The following is an 18028-nucleotide window of genomic DNA, read 5'->3' as shown; positions in this document are numbered from 1 at the left end:
ATAAAATTTGTTGTTGGTTGTCATGGACACATAGAGGTATTAGTCTATTACTAGTCTCTTGTGGTTGGTTGACGCTTGACAGTATATATGTGACAACATATACTGTTAATCAATCAAACAGTCAATTACTGATAAACTAAAATTTGTCTTCAGCTTTCAGAGCGAATGCCGCAAATGCCTCAGTTAGGACGTTCAAATGGAGACCAACCAGATTTAATTACAACATTTGTTGCGTCATAGAGAATCTAGTTAAATATGGTTGGTCTCCATTTGAACGTCTTAATTGTGGCTTTTGTGGCATCCGATGGAGGTAGTCCTTGGTAAGTCTGAGGTTCTTTTTGCAGTTTAAATTAAGGTTATAATGTTTAATATCTTTTCAGGTATTTCCGATTTATTGTTTTTGCATAATTTTCAAAACTTTCTGATGATCGCCCTTTTAGGGTGAAATTGGCTGCAGAGGTTTTAGAAAGTAATAACTACTGTATATTTGATGTAAATATCAATATATAAATATCTAAATCTGAACATGAGGTAAGCAATTCCAACCACCAAAGTGATATGATTAATCCAGCAAATTATTCCTTTAATACTCTTGTCAAGAAATTGGTTCAATTCATTAAGTTTTTATTAAGATACTATTAGTATTGAGGCAACAAGGCATTTCAAGCTAAGTTTTCGTCCTGTTCCACTTCGTCAATAACCATAAAAATCATGATGTCAGTTTTCTGATAAATTATCACTGCACATGATTACCGTAAATTTAGTACCTAAAAAGTGGTAATCCGTATAATGTATTAAAGTTATAATAAGTAATACTTTGACAAGTAGGAGCAAGTTTGTTCCAAGTCCCATCGCTTAAGCACGTCACCAACGCTCCATTAGAGGGCGTAAGATCATAACCAGGATTGCATGCAAACATAATTTTATCTTCAAATTCATAGAAGCCTTTTGGGTTAGGAGATTTGCTTCCATCCATCGGAGCATCTCGTGGTTTAAGACATCTAGTTCCTGCAAAATGTTCTTGCTATGACTAGCTCTGGTGCTCAAAGTATATTATGGGGCAATCAAATATTAGTTGCCTCAACAGAATGCAACTCTTGTTTGTGTTCTTCAAATCGCTATGATTCGAAACGAAAATTATCATAAAAAAAAACTCAAACGTAAAAAAACAAAATAATTAGAAACATGCGTTTGCTTTGGGCAATGAAATCGTTTACGATTTTTGGCTATTTTATGATAGGGTGCAATATCTTCTACTGTTTTTCATTTGTACAAGGTCAAAATAGGTCAAAAACAGTTTTAAGCAACTGCTGATATAAACGTCATGAATTACAATAGCATTCTAATGCATTTAATTCAAGAACTTTTAATTTCTAAACAAATGGCGACATGGTGCATGCAATTAAAAAAAAATTAAATTGCTTATTTCGACTTAGCAGATGATGGCAGAAATGACGCCAAGAATATGAAATTCAACGCAATTATTTCTTTATTAGAATTAACATGAGAACTAAGCACAAGTTTTCTTCAATATAACTTTTTTTAGTTGATTGCTTACAATATGACTGTGGAAGCCAATTCGTTTGCCCAATACGAAACCGAATACGGTTACTTGTGGCATATGCGCATGAAATCGATTATGTTTCTTTTTAAAGTGTAATAGCTATTAATCGATTACGAGATGTATGCTACATTGTTGGAAAGTGATGACCACAATGGAACGATATCATCATTATGATCACACGCACGTCATATTTGAATGAAACTTTGAAGAGCTTACTGGTGGTGTTGTAGGTCATTCTGAAACCTGCTTCTTCTAAGGCGTTGTCAGTGTGAAGAGCTAACCTCACACTTCGTAGGTTAGTTTGTACAAAAGAACCATTGTATGGAGGATTTCGACAGTAAAACTCCTCCTTTCCTCCGAGGACAACCTAGATGATATTGTAAACTTTACTGCAATGGTGATGCTTTTAGACGTACAAACAAGTGCTCAGAAGAAGATGAAAATTAATGCAATCTGATTTCGATTCAGAGTTGCTTTAAAATCTTGATAAAATGATAGCTGAGCCTTTTCAAGCTACCGTAGACTGCACTACTGCAAAACAGCGGATAGTGTTCTTTATTTAAACTGATGAACAACAAGGAATAGCCTAAATACCTTTAGCCTGTCGTAGACACACCCAGATTCATCAGGGTGGTTCTCGATGCTGAAGGGACTTTCAAATTGAATGTTTAAAGATTTTCCTTCTTCCACCTTCAAATTATATTAACGTTACATTACTTATACGTAGGACAAGTTTTGGTTGCATTGAAAAAGTAAGAAAATTGCACTTATTTTTAAGAAAAGTTGCAGTATAGTTACATTTTCGCATATAGTTACAAGATGGATTGCATTGCTGAAGCTTTGCACAAGACTGCACGGAGTTGCTTGACGATGATATTAGTTACTTTGCAGATAATGTTGAGAAAATGTTTGGTTGAAATATATTTACAATCTCTTTTGAGTCGTGACGCAACAATTTATCGAAAGACAATTTATCGAACGACAGTTAATCGAACGACAGTTTATTGAAACGACAGTTTATCAAACGACAATTAATCGAAAAGACAGTTAATCGAATCGACTCTTTATCGAAACGACAGTTTATCGACCGACTGTTTATCGAAACGACAGTTTATCGGACGACGAATCTCCCGAAACAAATTTTATCTAGGGTCAGGGTTAGTCGTTCGATTATAATTTTCGTTCGATGAACAGTCGTTTCAATTAACCGTCGTTCGATTAATTGTCGTTCGATAAACTGTCGTTTCGATTAACTGTCGTAGTACCCTTTTGAGTCGCATTCAGTTCAAGTCGATATAATCTAAGGCACTGGTTCCCAACCTTTTCTGGCTTCCGGCACCCTACAAAAGAAAAAAATTGGGGCACCCCGTAGCAGACTAACGGTTTTTCACCTCGAATGCAGCAGGTTTTCAGAATAAACCTTAACCTTTTCATTTCAAACACCATAAAATGCGATGTTCATAGTTTCTCTGCTTGACTTTCAGCTCCAATGCAATGTGGAAAAAAGTATGTGAGTTTGTTTGTTGTGCGTGCCCTTGGTAAAGGCAATTAGGCTAATAATACCACTTTCAGAAATCAACAATAATGAAACTTCAACTTCACTTGGAAATTGAATGCCACAAGGAAACATTTGATAAAAAACAAATGAAGATAATTTACGGAAGTCAGTGTAAAACTTAAATAATTACTGCTCTTCCCATTGCAGACAAAATAGGCAAACACATTTCCATGCACAGCATTCACCTACTGAATTATAATCTACATTAAGTACAACTTTTGTAAAAGTGAAGTAGCTAGTAAGACAATTTTATGGAGGCAAAAACAATAGTTGGGGAACAAACATTTTAATGTTTGAAATAAAAAAAAATGTTTAAAAGTATAGGTATAGGCCGTGTTAGGTAGCTACTGAAAGCATCCAAAAATTTATGTGACTTCATGCAACATGTAATACAATGTCATTATGTCAATGAAACGTTATAATAATATTAAAACATATTGTTGTCCCAGACTCATACAGACATTGACTGTGACATCTCCAAGCCACCGCAATAGAAGGGTGCCACACTAAAAATTTGTGATCAGAAACATCATGTTTGTTATCACATAAAATGCTCATGAATGATGTCACAAAAACAATCCCGCATAAACATTTTATCAGCAACAGTGATCCTAGCTAACCATTTGAAGACAGATAAAAATTAACATGAGAACTACATTGCGGCACCCCAGAGTACTGTAAATGGCACACTCGTCGGAAATTATTGATCCAGGTAATACTACGTCATCCCAACTTGATTGCTGTAAGTTAAAACCATTTTCTTAAAACCAAAACCCCCAAAAAAAACATGAAAGAAGTGAAACGTAAAAGTTGAGTCGTCACGACTGAGATAGAATCATGGAGGTGGAGAATTGTTGGCACAGCAATTGAAGTTTACTTTCACCATGAAACAATTTCCAAATATTTTGCATTTGCTCTCGTTTTGTGTGATCAATCTCCAACGTCGGCTGCATAGCCGAGTGGTGAGAGCGCTGGAACGGCCATCGAAAGGGCGCCGGTTCGACACCGCTCATGAGCATGCAGCTGTGTCTTTGGCAGGACACTTAAAGGCATGCCTGAAGGTGGACACGAAGATTGGCTTCCTTGCCTTCCCGTCCACTTAATCTAAATCTTCAACCACCAGGTGTAAGCCTGGATACGACAAACAACAATCTCCAAACTATGTTCTAGTTTATTTCACAAGTGTAGATATAAAGGACCTATGTTAGTCTGTTGATGCGGGTTAGCTGTGGTGGTAGCGATTTGTCATGAGCTTTCGGAACACAGTTCCCTAGTCATGTGCAATGATGATAAAAATCATTAATTTAAGAATTGTGACTATTGAAACCAAAGTCATTCCGTCCGTTGACATCTTTCACCCTTCAAACCTTCTCATCAAAAGTTGTTTTTAAAAGGGAGAAAATCAGGCTTCTAAAGATTCATCTGTTTATGCCTATTTTTAAATTTTAAACCTCATCGTCGCCGTGTGAGCTTCTGGGACCGAGTGTCTATCCTTTTATCACTCCAAATTAAGATTCAAGATGCTCCAGAACTCCACTGGAAGTCTACTAGAGAGCAGCCAGTCTTTGGTTTTACCATCCAAGACGCGCAGACCTTCCATCCGTTAGGTGGCTTGAAGATGGGACACTTATTGATGATGTGGTCTGCGGTCTGTTCCTCGGAACTACATTCACAGGATGAGAAAGAGGCCATTCCTCGTTGGTGCATGGTTGAGCGGAAAAGTCCGACGTCCGCACGAAGACGGTTGAGGCGCACCCATGCCTGTCTTTGTAATGTCAGGCCGATTGGACGTGTGTCGGCATTGGAGATGAACGAGTCTGGTGGCGCTTGTCTTTCATTTAGAATTTCATTTATGGTAGCCGCCTAAGTAGCCACAGAGCTGTTTTGTCCACCAGCTTTGCTGATCAGAAGATGATCAGGCTCCAATGCCTGTCGACCAAGAGATAGAGTGGCCTCGTCGCTACGAGGCTCAGCGACTTGGATGTCAGCAAGAATGAGGATTGTTCAATGGTGTGGGAGGGACGCAGACATCCGGTCACTGTGCGCACAGAGCTGTTTATGACAGTATCGATGTTGTGGCAGTGAGCACTGCGGCACCAAACAGGTGCACAGCACTCTGCTGAGGAGTAGGCGAGGGCAAAGGTTGCTATTCGCAAAATGTCAGCCCTCGCTCCCCAGCTGGAGCCTGTCAGGCGCCGTAGCGCGGGATGCCAGTTTCTTGCGCAGTGACACCAATTGGTGGCGGTATGTTAACAATCTGTTTAGGATCACCCCAAGATATTTTGGTTCAGGGCAGAAGGACAGATGTTTTCCATTATTCTGGACATGTAGCTCACAATCAGCTTCACAATCGTGAAAATGGAAAGTTACTGCTACAGTTTTGGTTTCGTTGAGTTTCAGTCGCGAATTCTGAAGATAAGCTCAGAGGGTTTTCATGTCCTGGCTCAAGGTATCTTTTAGGCTTTCCCACAACTTTTTGGGGAGGAGAATTTCCACATCGTCCGCACATGCGTATTTTGTTGAAACTGTAGTTTTCAAGTCGTGGGGGTAGATGTTGAAAAGAACAGAGGAACAAAATGAAAAGATGAAAAGGGCCAGAAGCGATCCTGTGGGACGCGGCTTTGCAGGCCTCTCAGTCTGCTTTATCGTGAGTTGCCGGTGGTGAGGGTGAAGCTTCAATTTTTGACAAGTTTAATGATCATGTGGATTATGTGTCGGTCTGGAAGCAGGCAAAGTGGCAAAGCAGCTTGCAAGTAAGGCCGCAGTGCCATACGGTGTCGTAGGCAGCTGTAAGATCTAAAAAGACAGCGCCAACCTTCTTTTTTGCCTCAAAGCAGTCCTTGATGTCTTTGGTCAAGAGTGTGATCTCGGGATGGGATGATGAGCACCTTCACGTGGTCCCTCCTGTAAGTAGCTGAGTTCAATTACAAATGAAAAGGCGAAACGAAGCTCATCAAAAAGTCAGAGAAAAAGACTGCATTCACAACGCTTCACAGCGAAAACAGCCCTTTTCAGGGTACACGGTCGTCCCAGCTGGGACAAAGACCGAAGAGAGGAGGATTCGGCAGGGGTCTTTCCGAATCCTTCAGCTGAACGTCGAAGGGCTCACGACCAGCAAGCTTGACATTGTGGAGCGGCTGGCCCACAAGTACAATGCAACCACCGTTTTCCTCCAGGAAACTCACTGCACAACAGTGGGAAAGCTAGCAATCAACAACTTTTCGCTACACTCTTAGCAGGAAACATGGCCTCGCATCTTTTGTCAGAAGAAACCTGTCTTAGAAAACATCAGATTCCTCTCCGGAGAATTCCGAGATAGAGTAGCACTACATCAATGTAGAGGGGCACAACATCATTAACATCTACAAACTCTCTCTCTCGCAAATGTATGTTACATCACTACCTGTTTTCCCCGCCCCTTGCATTTATGCTGGAGATTTCAATTGTCAGCATACTGACTGGGGGTACAGTAACACCAGTGCGAATGGAGAATGCCTAGCAACATGGGCTTCTAACAACGACCTGATCCTCCTTCAAGATCCCAAAGGCTCACCAACTTTCCTTTCAGGACGATGGAACATTGGTACCAACCCAGATTTAGCATTTGCGAGAACCAATAATAACTGTCAACTCCCTGACAGACAAGTACTAGGAAAGTTTCCACGGTCACAACACCGCCCTCTCTTATAACCTCCACTCGTCATGTAATACCAATAACGAACAAGCCAGTAAAGCTATGGAACTTTCGCAAGGCTGACTGGAAGCGCTACGGCACAATTACCAACCAGTTTGCTAAGGAGTTTCCTTTTCCAGACGCTACTAACGCGGACAAAGCCTACCAGGACTTCTGCGACCTAACCATCTACGCTGCAAAAAAGTGCATTCCTCGTGGCTGCAGAAAATTCTACATACCGTGCTGGGACAAAGAATGTGAAACACTCTTCCTCACCACACAAGCCTCCACTGGCAGCGTATCAGACTTAGCGGCCAGCAAACTGATCAAAAGGCTTGATAACAACAGACGAGAACGATGGGAAGGGACGGTCCAAAACATCGACTTCACCCACTCAAGCCGTAAAGCATGGTCCAAGATAAACAGGCTAACTGGCAAGTCCAGACAACCGTTTGGAGAACGCCCCATTACAACCAACTCTATTGCATCACAACTTGTGAATAATGGGGTGTACCCCTTAGGGGATAAAAGCACGGCTCACCAAGTGGCTAAGGAAGTGTCTGAACTGTGGAAAATTCCAACACCATCTGAGCAAAATATATCCCGAGACTTCACCCTCGAAGAATTCCAGCATGCTCTAAACCTCCTAAAGCCAGGCAAAGCACTGGACCCAGACCATATATGCCCAGAATTCATCCTCCACGCCGGCAAAGCACTAAACTTTTGGCTGCACGCTTTCTTCTCTTCCTGCCTGCTTTCCTGCCTTTCTTCTCTTCCTGCCTGCACCACCTAAAAATACCCAAAACTTGGAGACGAGCTGACGTCATAGCCATACCAAAGCCCAACAAGCCCCTGGATGACGCTAGGAGCTACCGTCCTATCTCACTCCTATGCATCCCCTATAAAATCCTCGAACGGCTCATCCACACCCGAGTCGATCCAATCATCGACCCACTCTTACCACCAGAACAAGCAGGTTTTCGCCGTGGCCGATCAACTATAGAACAGGTCACTCGCATGAGCCAAGACATAAAGGATTGTTTTGAAGAAAAGAAAAAGGCTGGTGCCGTATTCATTGATCTCACTGCAGCATATGACACAGTGTGGCACCGCTGCCTCGCCTGCAAACTTCTTCACCTTCTTCCCGACCGGCACATGGTCAGAATGATTATGGAGCTTGTCAACATTCAACAACCGCAGTTTCACCCTCACCACCGGACGCGGACGAAGAAGCAGGCCAAAACGCCTCAAGAACGGTGTTCCCCAGGGATCTTTCCTGGCTCCACTCCTTTTTAATGTTTACATCCATGACCTTCCACCAACAACATCTAAGCTGTATGCCTATGCCGACGACCTAGCGATGGTGCATAATGCTTCGGAATGGTTTCCACTGAAAAGGACCCTAACTCAAGATATGGCTAAGATGTCAGACTACCTCCACAAGTGGAGACTCAAGCTCAGTAAATCTAAAACGGTGTCGACCGCTTTCCATCTAAACAACAAAAAAGCAAAGCGTGAGCTGACCATCAACATCGATGGAAACATTTTGCCCTTTAACCCCACACCAGTCTATCTTGGTGTGAGTTTGGACAGGACTCTCACGTACCGACACCACTTGGAATCACTTCGCAAGAAAGTAATATCACGCGTTGCCCTTACAGTATTTGTCGACTGGCAGGTACGAGCTGGGGTGCGACAGCAACAACTCTGCGCACCACTACCCTGGCTCTTGTCCATTCCACCGCGGAGTACTGCGCCCCTGTATGGTGTCGTAGTGTTCATACTCACTTGCTCGACAAACCCATCAACGACGCCTTGCGTATTGTATCGGGATGCCTGAAACCTACACCTACTGAGTTCTTACAAGTTCTTTCAGGCATCGCCCCCACTGAGCTTCGCCGCAAAGCTGCCACACTCTTCCTGGCTCGCCGGTCACTGGAGCCACACCATGCGCTCCACAGCTACATCACCAGATCGGTAATAAAGAAACGCCTTAAATCGAAAAGCCCCTTTGTCGCTCAAGCACAATCCTTGCTGGAGCACAACACCATTGCCTCATCCTGGATCACCAATACCTGACAAGAGGAGTAGACTGACAGCACCTCCAGACTCCACACCCTTGTCCCCGACGCTGGACCCATGCCACCAGGAAAGGAGCTCAGACGACCTGCCTGGGTACGGTTGAATCGCCTCCACACGGGTGTTGGGCGCTTCGCTTCCTTAATGCACAAATTGGGCCTATCAACATCTGCGCCATGCAACTGTGGTGCAGAGGAACAGACAGCAGATCACATCCTCTACTACTGCCCGACGTTTACCCCTCCAAGGGCAGTTGGCCTGTCAACGCTGGAAGACTCGACAATCAAGTGGCTGCTCGAAGAATGTCCGGACATTTGACCCCAATGAAATGTAGTCCAAAAAAACAACCTCTCATACGAAAGAAGAAGAAGTGTGACCTCTACGGTGGATTTTCCGTGCCGGAACCCAGCTTGTTCTTTTGGAAGGAGCGGGGCAATGATTGGGTTGACACGGGCATAGATCAGCTTTCGAGCATTTTGAAAGGAAACAGAGGATAATTTTGAACCTGACGGATTTAGCCATCTGTTTCTGTCCACTTGGCGTCCTAGTGGTATAGTTGCCACCAGGTCTTCCATTTTGAATACGGGATTATAAACAACAAAATAAAAATAAAAATAGCAACTGACCTCTAAAGTCCAGTCACAATCCGTTAGTCTCGGATACGGTTTAGGATAATCTGGACTCTCTATGACCCCCTGATCTGAGTTGATGACAATATTTTGACAGGAACCTGCATTCACCATGGCATCATTAATCGGTATTACTTGGCAATGCAATCAATGTCGTTATTAAAAGATCAGCCTTAAGCACGGCATTTTTATGGATTTTTATAGATCAGCCTTAATCACATACAAAAAAAAAAAAATTGTCATTAAGATAGAGACGATGGATAATAAAGTAACCAAGCTGAATAATCTTAATCAAACTATGTTGACACACAAAACCTAACAACTCTTAATATTTTCTTCTAACTTAGTTGGTTATTGTGTTTCTGACGAGGTACCTATAGAGCAGTTGTTGTAGGTTTGGTTTCTCATTATAGTTTGAGCAAATGCTATTCAAGCCAATTGCAATGTTGTCTATCATTTGTGAAACAACCTGATTGTTCTTCAAACTCATAATGTAATGAGAAGCATTTCGCGAGTTCTCGATGTGCAGCTGTAGTGTGATATCACCAACTGGATAAAAGCAGTGCCGTGTAAAAAGTAAAAACATGTAGGTCTACACTGTACAAGGAATCATTACAAACATTAACGACTATTGTGTTGCTGATCATCTGTTCTGGTGAAGGAAAATTACTTTTCCTTCCAAAGGGATACTAAATTTGCGATGTACGGTAAGCAAAAATATTTTGATAAGTAAGATATATTTTAAATCGTATCACAAACGAAAAAAAATCAATGAGATAACGTAGAGAACGACTCAATAAAATCATTTGTCAGTTTGTTAGCTTATACTTCATTAGAAATTTCATGGAGTGTTATGCACTTGTTCACCTCAATCTGTTCACATAAGTGCGCTAGAGCAACGAGAATAAAGGCGAATTAAAAACCGACAAAACATTAAAGTTGAGGCTTGCGTGGAACTAAAACAAAAAGCAATGCTGACAGTTCTAAAAGGCTTACAAAAATCTGCAATAATCCTGCAATGATTTTGGTGAGGGTGAAGGTGCATGTTATCTAGAAAGTAGCCTTCTTGTAACAAACCAACAGAAAATAAAGCACATCACCTTTGCATGTATGACGGTTTTCATGAAGTTCAAATCCACTCCTGCATGTGCAGTAGTAAGACCCTGGCACGTTCACACAGAAGTGGTTGCAATAAACCAGCTCGTCCCAGTCCTCCACAGTTGTCTGAACCAATCTTCGCATTTCTTCGCAATCATCCTTGTCTAAAGAGATACTTTTATTTGAATATCATTGAGTTAACTTTGTTTTCATTTTGGATTAGCCGATTTCGTTCACAACTACTTCTGACAAACATGTTGGGCCTGGTAGCAGGATTTCGGTAAGCAGATTGTATTATAATTTAAATTCTAATCAATGCATGTTAAGCAGCCAATCGGAATCACAAAGGCAACTTACGCAACATTTCCTCAACTACTCGAGTCTGTCTCAAAGTCATAACTACTCCCGGGTGTATTTTAGGCGTCGCGTTATAAAAAAAAGTAATTAAAATCAAAAAGCGCTTTATTAATATTGAAAAGAAACGAAAATGCATCCAAACACAAACCAAGTCAACCTTGGTCAGAGGATTGTGCAATGTGCACAGGTGTCACACTTTACATCAGGTTTTGGATGTTCTTTGCAGACAAATATATGGTGTTGTACTATAAAGTAAGTCAATTTACCCTGCTAAGTTTAGGAGTTGAAAAATTCTACATAAAGGCCACCTGCGTTTTCTCCTTGATACAGAACAATTGCCACAGAGTTGATCAACTGTATCTTTGGTTGAAAAGCGAATAATTTCTGACTTTTTGGTTTCGGCGTCAACTGAAGCATCGGGATGCTTAGTGGAAAGTAAAGCCACAGATTTGTTTTGGTGTAGGGGAGACCAAAGTAACTTGCTTTTGAAAGCTAAACATTGATGAAGAAACCTGCTTTTGTTTGTTTGGTAAAACGCTGCAAAGTTTGCATTACGCAAAAATGTTTTTTATCGTATGTGATACATTGTCACTATTGGGTGCGAAAATGACAACATCCAAAAAGAGATATAAACTATAATCTGTAAGCCTTTTAAAACTGTATCATGTGATACAATAAGGTGAATAAAAGGGTTAGAATACCTTGCACAACAAAACAGGATATACTTAGCCTACTGTATCTTACAATAAAACCAACAGAAACAAGAAAATGTTGTCGAAGTGTGCAAATAACTATGGACTACGTACGTAAGTAGCCTTCTCGCACAGGCCCGGATTTAGGGGGGGCAGAAGGTGCAGGTACCCCGGGCCCCCTGACGTGGAAAAATGTGATTTTGTGTTATTATTTTTATTTTCTTTCAGCCTTTGAAGTTTCTGCAAAATGCTGTGTAGTGCAGTGCTGGATTAATGCTACTGTACTGCAGACGTAGAGTTTGTTCTTTTTTTGCGCGGGAGCCCCCCGATCTAAAAGTGCCCCGGGTTCCCCATCAGCTAAATCCGGCCCTGTTTTCGCACGGTGTACAAATACACCAAAACAAAATTTTGCACTACAAATCTAATCATGCTGGCTGCCACGTGTTTTCAAAAACAAAACCAAAGGGTCAAGGGGTGTCGAAAGGGTTGATCTGAGGATAGATGGAGCTTATAGCACCCAAGCTACAGTATTTCGCAAACAGATGGGGAGCGAAATCGGTCTTAATGGTGTAGGCTACACAATACACGAGCGCAAGTAGTTAAGAGTTTTTTGCCTTTAGGCTACTTTCTAACATGCTTAGCCGATATAAATGAATTATTGTTGTACAGTGTTGAATTTTAAGCCAGAAAATACAAAAACACCTCACTTTTTCATCAATACAGGTAGATTTATTCCATTCGCAGTTTCGTTCACAATTTGATTGAAAAAACAAGACGATTTAGCAGGGCTTCCTTGTAGGACTCGATTTCTGATAAAATTTCCTAGAACCTTAAAATTTTTACAACTCTAAAATTTTGAAGCCTACTCAACAACTTTGGTATATTCCGTCTGGGGCAGGCATCAAGGGGTCAATAAATTTATAAATGCTTTGTAACAAAACAAAGCTTTGCGTCACGCATTATCAAGCATCATATTAAAATAATGCTGTGCGTGAAAGAGTTACATCAGAAATTCATCATACTGTAGCACTAGCAGTGTAAACAAGTTTTGACTCTGACTTTCTTCAACGTTGTGTTATTACCTTCAACTCTGTAATGCGCCTTGAAGCCAAGTGGACGGGGGGAGCCTTTCACTTCGTTCGAGTAATCAGAGACAAACTGAACAATCATAGAATTACCCGCTGAGCGATACCGCTTCCAGTTCTTTGGAGCATCTTGAGGGTACTCATGGCTGTTGCCACAAAGTGTTTTATTATTTCCCTGATTTTCAATCTGCAGACAAGTTGAAAATTATGTGTTGTTGTTGCATGTTTGTTTCAATTTTTTGATGCATATTTTGATGAAAATAGAAAGTTTTGTAACGAAAAACATGTTGCCAATTACACGCACTTCAAACGTACTTTCCTGAGCATATTTATGACACAACTATCAACTTTCTAACCTTTACGTAGTCGTAGACACAAGCCCCACCCAGTTCTTCGTCGAACGAATCTTCGAGATCGAACACAGTAAAGTAGATGACGATTTGATAGCCAGGTTTAGTTGAAATCACCCAAGTGATGTCTTCATTGTTGTTGTAGGGCTCTGGATAGCCAGGACTCACCAATTCACCATATTCGTCATTTAATTCGATGGTTACTCCAATGCACTTGGTGGCGCATAATGCAAGCAACATGACCGACAAAAACAAGACGAATCTAAAACAGCAAATCTGTTTCTCAAAGGTATGTAAGCTATTTTTGATTTAACATTGTTTCATTTGACGCACAAAATAAAACCAAATAAATACAACGTTTGTGATGCAGCACTGTGCAACAGTGTGGCAACATCTGATCATGAATGACGTCATTACTATAAAGTTAGTTATTCTCCGATGTTTAAAACAGAAATAAGCACACAATTTGAAAGCTGATAATTCATCCCATCCTCACCTCATTATAATGTTGCACATAGACTTGAATACAAATCCGAGGCGGATACGAATCAAGATCTTGCAAGTTTGCAAATCTTATTTGCGACGTTGTAGGCTATATTGGTACAAGAATACAGAAATTGAAATTAAATCCACTTTTAAATGTTTTCAAGTAGACTGCAATGAAATTGCATCTATATATACTGATTGCAAGTAGATTTTAATCCATATACTCACAATATTTAGTTTAGGCTATCTCTTGTTTAGTGCACCTGGCCAAGTTATCCTCTCAACGGCCCTGGTTGTAGCCCACCTATGTTGTACGAGTGGTGTCGATGAAGGCATCAAAACACGTCAGACACTGCACGATCAAAGGCAGTGCCGGTCTTTGGGGTGTGCAAACCGTGCGATCGCACAGGGCCCGCAAATTAGGGGGCCCACAATTTACTCAGACAATGCAGTAATTTTGTCATTTCTAACGGAAAAATTCAAAAAGTGAATTAGCAACAAGAAAACATAGAGACTCAACAGGTGCAACCTATTTCGTCCCCTGAAAAGATTGAGAGAAAAAACAGAGCCAAAGTCGCTGATCGGAGTTGCCGCAAACATTTCAAAATTTCTCTCCATCTTTTCAGGGGAAGAAATAGGTCGAAATTTGATTTTGTTACTCTGATTTCAGGGTACGAAATCGGGCTACGAACTTTTCAGGGGACGAAATAGGTTGCATCCAGACTCAACATAGAGACAGCTTTATTTCCGAAAAATGCCAAAGAAAGCATGATCTTATCCTTTTGCTGTGCCACCGGACAGCGCCATTTTACAGTACCGTAATATTCATACCCAAATTTTTGTTGAACATGCTCTCAGAATGCCCCAAATTCAAAGTAATTTTTCAAAAATGTCTGGGGGAGGTCCCCCAGACCCTCCACCGCTGGGTGTCGCCTTTGCCAATCACGACATCAGGCTTCGCCCGCCGACCGTCAAACCACCCCCTCCCCTTTCAAAATACTTAGCTGCGCTACTGAATTGGACCATTGTCATTGGGGCCCGCAAAGCATATTCCGCACAGGGCCCGAAATACCCTAAGACCGGCACTGCCAGAGGGAATGGTAGAAAGACTTACAAGCTCGACTATTAATTCATAAATAGCTGCATCGGATATGATGCACAGCCTGCGACTATTGCCAAGAGAGTAACTTGGGCCAGTGCTAATGAGACAACCAAAACAAATCCATAAAACAAGTCACATTTTTTTTAAAAACAAACAACAAAGAAATAGAAAAAGGCTATTAAAATATCAAGAAAAAAAGTAGTTTTCCCTAAAAAACTGGTATAGTTATTTCCTAACAATGGATTTCGTGCAAACGCACCATAACAAAAGATTATGCGATGTTTTTTTCTTTTCTCAGGTCCAAAGTAGGCTATCCTTTAAATCTGCATCTTTAAATCTCCTCCATCTAACTGCATACGACAACTATATAAGATAAAAAAAGCGAAATTGTACTCCAGTAAGATAACTAATTTCACAAAAATTCAAAATGTGTAATTGTTTGTCCAAGGTGGAAAACGTCGGAGATGGCTGCATTTGTCTGAGTGCTGGCTGTTCCATGTAAAGCATTCTAACTTTTACAAAAAGAAAAATTTCAATTCTGACTGAAGCATCTTATCTTTCAAGCAAAAGTTTATATTTTTGATTAAGTAAACTGCCTTCATACCACTCACCATCTAACAATTCGAGGATGGTATGTAGGTGGAAAGGGAAGTAAAGCCACTTCATACCAGTTTATGTTGTTTCAACGTGATAATAAGTTAATCTACGTCATTTCATTTACTGATTGAGAGGTTGGAGAAATATAGAGCTCCTCCAACTCTTTCCTTTCAAATTTACTTCCGGAAGTGATCGAATCTATACCTTGCAGTAATCATGATGTGATAAGCAAAATCGTTAAAATTTGATCTCTATACAATTTTTTGTAATTGCACGATAATTATGCTCACATGAAACCTACAGATGTTTGTCTTTCAAAAAAGGAACATTGCTGAAAGGCAAAAATAAGCAAAAACGATAAAATGTAACCACAGTATTAAAACATAAACAAATTAACTCTAGGCTAGATTGCCATAAAATATTGAGAATAATATGACAACCAAATTTCTATCTGGTATTTTGTCATTAAGCACGACTGACTAGCTATCAAAGAGCTGGAGTAAGTAAAAACTACTTCTTTAGTAGCAAAATGCAACTCTACAAAAGTCATTAATAAAAATATTTTTCCGTGTCTACATCCCTGCGTTACACTTACAGGAAGCAGTATCGGTGTTTGGAAAAGCATTCAAATCGAATAGCCTACACCAGGGGTGTGCATTGTGCAACCTTTATTACAGATTCAGGACGGCCAAACATAAATACCTGAGTGAAACCGCAGGCTGGGCGTTTATTTAATATATCTGTTGCAGCCACAAAAAGTATTTTCTTTTTGTTATTGGTTTTATAGCAGTATTAGGGGATATTTCCTTGCAGAAATAATAAGTTAAGCTTGCAAAGCTGCTGTTGAACTAAATTTGATTCCAACAATTATTTTGGATTAATAATATTTGGTTTTAAAATGTATTTAGAATGATTTGTCCTTTACCAGCAATATTTAGATTTTCTGTTATTATTTTCTTCTCATGATCATTCTTATATTGATAAGTTTGTATTTTTTTAGCCAAACTGCAATAATGTCTGTCAAAGCAAAGTTCTTAATTAGGCTACATGATTTTGTCTTGGTTGAAATCACCTTCAAACAAAATGTAAAAGTGCAAAAAAAGTAAAATTTGACATAAATTTAAATCAACCTTTTCTTGCTACAATTGTATTCAATTTTCTCACTGCGCAGCTTTCTGCAACTGGAAGGAACTACCGGAAGTACTTGCACAATGACTTCTGCCACAGAACCAACCCACTGATGGAACTCGATTGTTTTGAAAATTTGGATTGCGAAAAGTTGATTGATGCTATACAATTTGAAGAGCTCTGAAAGTGACGTAATAAGTTACTTTGCTACTGCTGGTGGAAGGACTGTTTTTTGTCGATGCATAGTTTATAGCCTAGTTTTTGATTTTGCCATATTTCTCTTTCGTTGGTGCCAAATTCGTGTGTTTACTTTGTCGTTCTCTGCATGTTCGCGCCACAAATAAAAATAAAATTGAATTGAATCCATTGATTTTTCTCTCAAGCGAGACCTACCAAAAATTTGTAGACACACTAGGCCTATACTTGCTCTTTTTCTTGCGCAAGCTACAGGGAAAAGGTTGCTACATCTTAGCCTAAGGATAATAGAAATGCCGCGGTAGATTCCGAATTCTTTGGTTTTTCGCACATCAAACAAGTTTGAAAACCATTGGGGAAGCCAGGGGTGTGCAACCTACGGCCCGCGGACCAAATGCGGCCAGCAAGGAAAAATTGTGCGGCCCGCGGAGAAGTATCAATTTTGAATAGAGTGCGGTCCACGAAACGAGTTTTTAATTTAGTTTAGTCTGGTAAGTGTGTCGCGGTACTCCCCTCCATGGAACCCAAATAATAATGTGTTTTGTGCATCACTGGGGAGACAAGCTCGTAGTAGCACGTGATTGGTCCTCTCTTCCACAGTTCTGGAATGTGACGTTAGATTTAGTGAGAGCGCAGTGTTTGTTTCTTCGTTATGAGAGATGCGCTCCTCTCTTGTAAGAAGCCATTTTTATTTCTGAAACTTGAAAAAGAAAGTTAGTTCGTTTTGGACGTCTGCTTAACGGTCGCTTATTACAGTCAAGCACTGGATATATGTTTAAATGCATAATCGATTTATTTCGGATCTTGTATCAAAGTAATGATTATATATTGGAGATACAACCCTCAACCTTTGGATGTACAGTAACGTGGAATAAACTACTGGACGCAGTGAACAGTGAATACGGTAATAAGTAGGCTACACAGTTATTGTTATACAGTTACACGGTCGCGTCGCCGAAGCGACTTCCATCACAGTTGCTTCGTAGACCGTGTGGCGCTTAGCAAAGGGCTAAGCTGGTGACCCCAACCCATCCATAAGCGGAAAGGCGACATTGGTGACCCCGACGTGATTGGATTTGGAACGTTGCAACAATTTTTTATGTAACTTAACTTAGCCTAATTCAACCAACATGGAGTTTATTGTTATTGTAGTGTCACTTTTGGCTATTGTGACGTCATTTTTAACTACCTTACTGTATTTCGTAGTGCGTAGCATTAATACTAAGGCAAATAATAACGCCACAGAGGCTTTTCACACTGCTGCACAAAATATTATGAACTTGTCGGCAAACGTACCAGTATCAAAAAAACTTAAATTACCTGTGTTTACTCATAGCAATGTGCAATTATGGTTATCATTGTGTGAATCTGCGTTCATGCAGCACCCTGACATGAGCTCACGTGATAAGTTCGATTGCATCGTACAAAAATTTGA

General features: G+C 40.5%; 1 protein-coding gene and 1 long non-coding RNA gene across 2 annotated transcripts in view; one reads left to right on the top strand and one right to left on the bottom strand.

The window, feature by feature from the left end:
• The window catches only part of LOC145766608 (mannan-binding lectin serine protease 1-like), a 60355-nt gene extending 47091 nt beyond the window's left edge, over positions 1 to 13264 (bottom strand). Inside the window, exons 1-7 of the mRNA XM_082578323.1 lie at positions 13254 to 13264; positions 12733 to 12881; positions 10604 to 10765; positions 9501 to 9604; positions 2159 to 2254; positions 1781 to 1931; positions 817 to 1008 (exon numbers count right to left, since the gene is read on the bottom strand). Of these exons, the coding sequence (XP_082434449.1) occupies positions 817 to 1008; positions 1781 to 1931; positions 2159 to 2254; positions 9501 to 9604; positions 10604 to 10765; positions 12733 to 12881; positions 13254 to 13264 (865 nt within the window). The remainder of the gene's footprint in view (positions 1 to 816; positions 1009 to 1780; positions 1932 to 2158; positions 2255 to 9500; positions 9605 to 10603; positions 10766 to 12732; positions 12882 to 13253) is intronic.
• LOC145766906 (uncharacterized) lies at positions 290 to 16738 on the top strand. Its single transcript, XR_014288727.1, has 3 exons — positions 290 to 320; positions 13231 to 13374; positions 16442 to 16738. It is a non-coding gene; the product is annotated as an uncharacterized LOC145766906 (long non-coding RNA).
• The last annotated feature ends 1290 nt before the right edge of the window (positions 16739 to 18028 follow it).

Source organism: Aplidium turbinatum, chromosome 3, assembly GCF_918807975.1.
Source record: "Aplidium turbinatum chromosome 3, kaAplTurb1.1, whole genome shotgun sequence".
NCBI classification, from domain to species: Eukaryota; Metazoa; Chordata; class Ascidiacea; order Aplousobranchia; family Polyclinidae; genus Aplidium; species Aplidium turbinatum.
Note: the sequence above shows the minus strand (reverse complement) of the source record. Positions and strands in the feature narration are given on the sequence as shown.